The 9,441-nt window shown below is 41.2% G+C and overlaps 1 protein-coding gene across 1 annotated transcript; it reads left to right on the top strand.

Annotated features, from left to right (window-relative positions):
• The first annotated feature begins 1,091 nt into the window (after positions 1-1,091).
• s1pr3a (sphingosine-1-phosphate receptor 3a) lies at positions 1,092-6,115 on the top strand. Its single transcript, XM_026159673.2, has 2 exons — positions 1,092-1,906; positions 2,614-6,115. The coding sequence occupies exon 2, from the start codon at positions 2,722-2,724 to the stop codon at positions 3,919-3,921; it is 1,200 nt and encodes a 399-aa protein (XP_026015458.1). The 5' UTR covers positions 1,092-1,906; positions 2,614-2,721; the 3' UTR covers positions 3,922-6,115.
• Positions 6,116-9,441: the final 3,326 nt, after the last annotated feature.

Below are 9,441 nucleotides of genomic sequence, written 5' to 3'. Positions count from 1 at the left end.
CAAACAACCACTCATTACCACCAAGGTATGCAAAACAGCATCTCCGACTGCACAACACTGAACCCTGAAGCAGTAACAGGGAAAACCACACCACGAGTTCACACGTGCCCACCAATGTTAGGGAATAGAAGCTTGAAAAAATGTCGCTTGCTCTAATTTCAGAATTTGTTGTAAACAATATGAAACCATGGACCCATCCTGCCTTCTGTCAGCGGTTCAAGTTCACGATGGTGGTGTAATACTATCAGGGATATTTTGTTGGCACATTTTGTTACCTTGATATCAATGGGACTGTCACTTTATAACCAGTGTACCCATCTTCTGACAAGCCATGCCACAGAGATCAAATAATCTCAAACTGGTTTCTTGAACATGACAATAAATTCACTCTACTGAAATGGGCTTGACAGACCTTTGGGATGTGGTGTAATGGACAGAAGGCAAAAGGAGATCCAACCTGATACTAAGAAGGTACACTAAATAAAGTGGTTTTATGCAATAATGATAAGGCTTGCCATAGTGTTTTCTACCTTCTTACTTATGTCCAATTTCATTTTTGTTTTTTCCCTTTGAATGCTGTTCTGACTCCCTTCTGACTCATAATTAATAGTTAAAACCAAATGAAGAGTTGAAGGAAAATACCACCCTGCTGGCCAGGACTGATGAGACTGGGACAGTCAAAGCTGGAGAGTCAAAGTGAAAGGATGCTAGAAAGTTAGTACAGAACCTACTGTGGATATTAAGGAGGTCAACTTTACTACTTTTTAAGCAGACAAGGACATGAACCTTTGATTTTACATTGAGTATATCTCCTTTTTGGAACTCACAAATCCATCCCTAACCCTTTTCGCCAATATGGACCTTTCTGCAATGACCAAACTGTCAGAACTCCACAAGCTAGAGATGACACCCATGTACGTAATACCCCAGTATCTTATCTGTTCAGAGAAAGTGCATAAAAGGATAAGAAATTTGTAACTCTTCCTTTTCCATCCTTCCAGTTGGCTCCAATGGGAGAGGTCTGACCTATCTCACACTCCTAGAGCACTAAAGGGACTCAGTGATCCTTTATCTGAGCATGAAAAACAATGAGTGGATTCCAGCAACTTCTTGGCCTGTCAGTGGAGGAGAATATTCCACAGATGGCTGATTGTGTTATGAAAATGAAATATTAACCTTTGGATAGAGTGATATACTTTGGTTTGTGATTTTCCTCTGCAACATTTCCGATGTTTTTAAGGAATATGATTTTATACTGGTAAACATCAAACGATCAAAACAACAGGCGTGCTACAGTGATGTAATGCAAGCGGCGTATTAAGGCCCAACGGGCAAAATCTATTATGTGTTGCAACAAGTAAGAGCAGCAATTTTATGACACACTGGAAGAAACAAATTAGACGTTCTTCTCTGAAATAGTCAGCTGTCCTTTGACCACGGAGAACAAAAACAAATCGCTTTGACCTACACTTGGAAAATAAACGGTATCATTCACACTGCACGGCTCAAAAGTATAGCGCAATGACTCGCGTGGGTTCGACTTCTCTCCTGACTCATAATTAATGGTGAAAACCAAATGGAGAGGTGAGGGAAAATCCCGCCCCGTTGGCTGTGAGGGGTGAGACCGGGACAGTCAAAGCTGGAAGCTGGAGAGTCAAAGTGAGAGGACGCTGGAAAGTTAGGACAGAACCTACTGTGGATATTAACGAGGTCTTTACTTTACTGCTATTTTTAAGCGGACAAGGACATGAAACTTTAATTTTACATCGAGTATATCGCCTTTTTGGAACGCATCAATTCTGCGTCTTTACGCACGAGAGGAAAAAACAAATAAAACAACAACTTCGACATTTTTGGAAATCTGCTCATTGCAGGGATGTTCAAACGAGCCACATCATTCTGACAGGTAGGATAACTTTCTAGCATACTGTTGCGGGAGCGAAGAAAAACACACCGATTGCGCAAAGACTGTGCGCTAACAATGCACGAGCTCTATGTCATTTTTGATAACTTTCACAAAACAGGAAAGTCAGGAAGAGGAAAGTTACGCAGAGGCAGGATTTCAATTAAAGCCTCTGGCATTTTTTACTTCTGTAAAGAAGTTGGCTGTAACACTGTGCCTTGTTTCTGAAACTGGAAGAAACTTAATTTATGTTCAGCGTCATTGTGAGGCGGGCATTTCTGGATCATTTAAAGACCTCTATAAAAGTCTTTTCTTTTTTTAAGGAAAAGAAAGAAAGAATAATAAATGATGACATAAACACTCCCTAGACTCATTATTCAACTATAATGCCAAAAATGTAAGTACTTGAAGTAAGTGGTAGTGGATAGAACAAAAGAACGGGCAGTTTAGATCATCTGATTGTTTTCAGTTTCTTCATGAGACTGTGTTCTATTTAACCTGTAAGTGCCACTGCTGTCTTTGTCAGGACACTTGTCTGAAGGGATTTTTGTTCTGATGTACTTATTTGCTTAGTTGCATAGCTTTAAACTGGCAATACTTTCCTTTTTTCAATGCAGATTTGATGTTTCTATAGAATAATCTTCTTTAGTTCCCAAGCTCAGAGAAAACCGAGTAATTTTTAAACGTTATCTTTTAACTTTTCTTCACAGGCTCCTCAAAGGATGTGACTCTGCCAACTTGACCACCCTTGCCTCTGTGTCCAGTGCTGTGCCGCCCTCTGCTGTGTGACCGAGGAAGGTCAAGAAGGGCCAGGCAGTATGAGTAATCAAATAGAGGAGGGGATGAACCCTGTCATAGTCATCCACTACAACCACTCGGGAAAGTGGGAACGGCCCCGCGTCAGTGGGGCCTGTAAAATGGTGCTGCTGCTTCTCATCTGCGTGCTGATTGTTCTGGAGAACATTACAGTTCTCCTCGCCATCTGGAGGAATAAGCGCTTCCATAGCCGTATGTACTTTCTCATTGGAAACCTAGCGTTGTCAGACCTGCTGGCTGGGGTGGCTTACATGGTTAACATCTTTACCTCGGGACCCAAAACCTTCTTCTTGACACCACTGGAGTGGCTGGCCAGAGAAGGCAGCATGTTCGTAGCCCTCAGCGCTTCTACCTTCAGCCTTCTGGCCATTGGGATCGAGAGGCACATGACAATGGTGCGTCTGCGCCCCTGCGAGACAGCAGGTCGAGGTCGGCTTCTAGCACTGCTGGTAGCCTGCTGGCTTGTGTCGGTACTGCTGAGTGCTCTGCCCAGCCTGGGCTGGAACTGCCTAAACAATCTGCCTTCCTGCTCCACAGTGCTGCCGCTCTATGCTAAGAGTTATATTGCTTTCTGCATCAGTGTGTTCAGTGCCCTGTTGGTGGCCATCATTATACTCTACATCAGGATCTACCGTCTGGTGACCTCCAGTAGCCGCAGGGTGAGCAGCCGGCCTTCAGAGCGTTCGTTGGCCTTGCTTCGTACGGTGGTTATTGTGCTTGGGGTTTTTGTCATGTGCTGGTCTCCCTTGTTTCTCCTGCTCCTGCTGGATGTTGGTTGCAGTCCAGATAAGTGCCCTGTTCTCTACCAGGTGGACTGGTTCATTGCCCTTGCTGTACTCAACTCTGCCCTTAACCCCCTCATATATACTCTGTCCAGCAGAGAAATGAGAAGCGCATTTTTCCGGTTGCTGTGCTGTTGTCAGACCAGCATGGAGCACACTGGGACTCCTGCAGTGGGCAACCCCAACCTAGGGACAATCATCCCCACAGGAGAAAACAGCAAGACAAGTTTTGGTGGAGGAGGGGGGAGCGGGGATGGGAAGTCTACAATGAATAGAGGGAAGGTTCCCACACCTGTGAACTTAGACAACAAGCACGGAGATCCCTCCGCCACTGCCGTGCCCCATCCTTCAGGGCCAGCAGACCTGCTTTCAGCTGTACTTGTGAAGGCGGGAGCGCTGCCAGCCCTCAACAAGTTTTAAATGGAAAAGCCTAAATGAGGTGTTACAGTTACACAGAAACAGACTGGTCTGATATAATCCTGCTACCAGCCACTTTTTGCTTGTACAGTGTCGTTTGGGAAGCATGGCTTAGATGAAGTAATGATAAATACATTCAGAAATTCATTTGGAACCAAATGCATCTGATTCTGAATCATAGTACAAAGGAACTCTTAAAGCCACTATTTACAGGAACTCAGATGTCTTTTCCAACACTAAACTCGCTCGAATACAGCGTCGGAGACTTACTTGGATTTAGAAATTTTTGACATTGAATTCATATTGACTGGGGATGCCGTAAAGCATGATTTACTCTTTTAGTGTTTTGTCTGTCATTGAGTTGGTTTTTTTTTCTTGTCATTTTAAGCAAAATGATCAAATTCTTGCACTTTTCTTTTTTTTGCATGTACTATACGCAGGAAATCTTCAAACACCTGCATTTTTCATTACTTGACTGATAGTCTATTTATTTTCTGTGAGAACATTTGCCACCTTAATGCTACACATCAGTGTTTTATTTTTTGTTTGTTTTTTGCTTTGTGTGCATGAAACCCATCATGGTACTAGGACTTTACTGTTCACTTTATTATTGATTATTTGCAATGCACTGTGAGAGAAACCTATTCTATAAGTTTAGTGCCAGACTAGCAGCCTCATCAGGCTGTGATGTGCATAATTACAAACCAAAAACAACAAAAAACCTGTTGGTTGAAGGAAAAATGACACTGCTAGTAGTTGATTCTTACCACTAGTGGGCAACATAGTAAAGTATGCCCTGATGGTAGTGCTGCAGGAGGTGGTGTTAATTTGTGGGATTCAACTCATGGACATTTCAGGTTCAGGTCAACAGAAGCTACACTGTGAGCAAAATCGGCCTGGCTAATAGCGACAATCATGAAAATTTTAGGGTCTCATCAGCACATCTACAAACCACTTGCCCATCAACTAACCACTAGTAAATACGAGTGTTGGATGTGAATTATTTAAAAGTTGTAGACTGTAAATGACATTTATGCTGAGGGTGATGTATTGCCTGATACGTTAAATAGCAAATAAAATTCTATTCGCTTTTATCCGATTTTCATGCGTCATTTTGTTTTATGGAATCAGGGGCTCGTTCCGAATCCCCTTCCTCTCTTTTCGTCTGTCCCTGTGATCGCCAGCTGCATAAATTTGCTAAAGAATAGTCATAAAACCCGATGATAAAAACCTTTTGCCAAATGAATGGCAGATTCTACTACTATCAATCCTTCATAAGATCCTTATTGAAGCCTAAGCCGTGAATTCCACACATTTATTAATGTGCGGTATAATTTGCCGTTGGTTTATTAATTGCTTTTCACAGAGGAGAGAAGAAATGTCATCAGATTTAACCTGCTGCACTCATTTAATACCCTAATGGGAGCACGTTCCTGCTATCTTACACGCCTACACATGCAGACATGGGTCAGACGCTGATGAATAATGCAAAAAAAATTCTTCATCCTTATTATGACTTGATCTTTCCAGTCAGTGAGGTAATTTGCCGATAAAAGGCATACTACTTGTGGCTACTGTGGAAAAACAGTCTGGGTGTTGTATGAATTCTATGAAAATCATTTAGGATGTTTCTTTAACAAAAAAAGAGTGATACCTGTGTGAATGATTTGATTGGCAGAGTATAACAGATAATAATCAGATGTGTAAGCAGCATATTTTCTAGACGTTGATAACTAAAGACAAGGAAAGAATTTGTTTGTTTTTGTCCTAAAATACTGCTGCACTAAAGCGTACTTTTACACTGAGCTGACAAATGAGCAGAGTTTGATCTTTTTACTGCACCGCTAGACCAGACAGGTGCTGTCAGAGTGGCATTTTATACTTGCCTCAGCTAAAGGATGTGTCTCGGCTCTGCACTTCCAGTTCTGATGAAGAGAGACAGCGAGGACGCAATACCGGCCGAACATTTCCAGCTTAAAGGTCACTGACTGCTTCCTGTCAGAAATGTCTGAACACGTTCTTTTCTGAATTAGCTGGGGATGATTGTGGCCTTATGCCACGTGGAACACCGGAAAATGTCCAAATGTTGAGCTGTGTAGTGTGATTTATAGACAGTGTATCCTGTGTTTCCTGAAACAGTTTACCCAATCTCTGCTTCATCCTCACCATTGCTTTATTAAATCACATCCTCATTTTAGTTCCGCTAAATCTGTCTTTTTTTGGTCTGAAAACAGGTTTGCAAAGAATAGAAGATAAATAAAAATCCATAAAAATAAGCAACATACAGAATTATAGAAAATTTCACTCTCAGAAATTTCACCGAGGGGATCCAGCGATATTTAAAACACGTTAAATTAAATCTATTCCAAAAAGGATGATTATTCTTCATCCCCTCCTTAACATAAAGTTTGGAGTTTGAGATAAATCTTTTAATGTCATGGCAAAAAAAAGTAAACTAAATATTCTGGCACTATCATGTACAAATAATGTAACAGCAAGATGGACTGCTACTCCAAAACATAGACAATACAATGAAAAACAAGGAATGAATAAATAACTTGGGGGAAAAAAATCATAGGCAGAATTGTCCAAAATAGAAGCAACACAATCACAGTGGTCAAGATTACAACAATGTGGGATTTTTACAGGGACCAAAGTATTTAACAGCTGTGCAGATCAGCTGATCTCAGTGTCACCAAGCACCGGGTGACGGCTCAGCTGAAGCAGTTTGAGACATTCCACTCGCCAAATCTCAGCAAAACAGTCCATGCTGACTTAACCTGCCCAGAGCTGCGGTATCTTTGCAAGCCTCTTTGCAAGCCACCTGTATTCCACCCCTTTTACTGCTCAGTTCTATGCTGGGATTTTGCTACTGATCTCACTCCTCCAGCTGCCTCCAGAGTGGGGAGGTGAGCTCCTTATGTTTTTATGCTTTATGAGAAAGGGTGGGGAGGTCCCAAAACAAAGCTACACTAACATTTACAAATGACTACAAATGTAACCTAAGATTTTCTTTTGACTGTAGTGGTGTTGGCTGAAATGTTATTTAAGGACGTGTGTAGTATGTATGTGTACTTTATGTGTTAAGAAAGTACAGTGAATTACAGTTTCCAGCTGATTTTAGAACCCCTTTTTTCATTCTGACCTTGTATTTGGATCAACGTATTAGAAGAAAGTCATAAAAAGATGTCAGTCTGTCTTGAAATGACAGACAGTTCTTGGTTGACCCAAGTACATTTTCTTGAAATAACCTGCTTTACAGTGTTGGAGATGTGCTGGCAAACGTTTAATAATATAAACCTATAATAACTTACAGTATATATCAGCTGTGGTTTCCTAACATCACTTACTGCCACTGATAATGATTTTTGTACAAAACCTTCTTAACAAACACAGAAGCAGACAACAGTCATTATTTTTTAAGAGAGAAAACAAAAAGGTGGAAATAAAAGACACAATGTTGCACATGTCGGCATCATTTTCTAATCCAAAAGCCTTCTTTCTTTGCCCAACATCTATGCCCAGATAAAGAAAAGGACTTTAGCCCAGGGGCCTTAATTTGGGGACTGTGAAGACATAAAGTAGAAAAGTGAATAAATGTTGTTTTTCTAAATAATAATCCTGTTCTTCAAATCCAAGCTATGACAGATTCAATTTCTCCAGTACCTGAAGCAAACACCGTAAATGGTCTGTGTGCTAACTAGGTCAATCACCTTAATAAATCATGTTAACTAAATAGCCATGACTAGTGTTCTTTAAGGATTTAGACATGGTAGATTTGTGTTATTCTCTGTGCACAATGCTTATTTGCATATGACTAATGTGAACACAACGGAGGACAAGAGAATCACACCCCCTCCCATCATCACAATCCTGGCTTTATACCGCTGTGTGCTGAGGAAGTGTGCATGCGTGTGCATGCATTTGCACACATCCCGTTTTTGTGCACAGACGTGTGCACGCCGCGTGTTTCAGAGAAAGAACAAAGACTCCATCTGGTCCAGTCACTGAATGTGCCAGTATGAAACACTTCTGTCATTCTCAAGTCCCTTTTTGATGTAGCTTGGAGGTGGAGTGGAGCCAGGCCGAGAGCTGCGAGGGGTCCCATTTGAGGCGGCCACTCACGCTGGGAGCTCCCGAGTTGAAGCCATTCCCTGCTCTGCAGCCGAGTTGTACCACTCTCACCAGAGGAGGGAATCATTCATCTCCTCGATTCAATACAGTGTAATTACACGTGGAACAAAGAGAGCAAAGACTCAAACAGACTTTGGTGATAAGGATCACGGGGCTTTATCTAGGGAGCAGGTGGGATGAAGCCGAGGGAGCCGAGGCAAAGGTCACTTTGCAGGAGGATATCTGGAGGAGCTTGCTGAGATTTGGATTGGTGGACACTCCTCCCAGCATTCCCCTCAGCACCCCATTGCCATTAATTCTCCTGTCTAGTGCTGATCAAGTAGAATGAAAGCAGAATAGTTGAATTTGACAGCCTTTTTTATCATCTCAGCTAAGTCATTTTTTCATTTTTTACTTTTTGTTTCTCAGCATCAACAAAAACATCTTAATATACTAGACAACCACGAGACAATATCTGATCAAAGATGAGCACAGAGCCAATTCTGTGGCTTGTAGGGCTGCGACTAATTATTCACTCTTAATTGATTTTTGATTAATGTACTAATCCTTCTACAAACTGTGTGAAAATAACAGAAAAATTCTCATCTCCATTTTCCAAAGCCTGCTTAGATGGTTTTAAACAGCCTATTGGCTTAATAACAGTGTGAATGGTAAAAAAACAGAGACAAAGAAAACTGCACATTTTCACATAAACAGTAATATTTGCTAGAGAAATTACCTAATGACCTATTTATGTCTGATTAAATGCTGAGAGACTTACTTACTGGTTTTTCATATGAGAATAGAGACTCTGTTTTCATCTATTTTTATCTTTATTCCTAGCCATCATGTCTGCGCTTGATAGTGGAAATATTTTATTCTGTCATGATCAGCTGTCCAAAAACAGTCTGAAGTATTTTTCATCTGTGCTCTGTGTCTGTTTGCAGGAATTAATATTGTGTTCATCACCCAAACTACACAAACTACACGACATGCAGGCAACAAAAACAGGAGATTTTTGTAAAGTAATATTTTAATGTCTCCCAGAAAGGCTCAAGGAGGACATCATATCTCCAGTTTATCAGGTTATCTGTCATGACGCCACACAAATACCACACCTAGAAAGTCTGAAGTCTAATGCATTGCACCACATAAATGGAATTTAATATTTCACCGGCCACATAATTAGGTATACCAGTTTAACTGCCCGTAAACACAAATATCGAATCACCCAATCACATGGCAACAACTTAATGCGTTTATGCTCATTCATGGTCAAGACGACCTGCTGAACTTTAGAGGATCAGAATGAGGAAGAGAGGAGATTTAAGTGAGTTTTAATGTGCCGTGGTTGTTTGTGCCCGACTGGCCGGTATGAATATTTCTCATTTTCTCACAAACCATCTCCAG

Source organism: Astatotilapia calliptera, chromosome 23 (assembly GCF_964374335.1).
Source record: "Astatotilapia calliptera chromosome 23, fAstCal68.1, whole genome shotgun sequence".
Classification (NCBI taxonomy): Eukaryota; Metazoa; Chordata; class Actinopteri; order Cichliformes; family Cichlidae; genus Astatotilapia; species Astatotilapia calliptera.
Note: the sequence above shows the minus strand (reverse complement) of the source record. Positions and strands in the feature narration are given on the sequence as shown.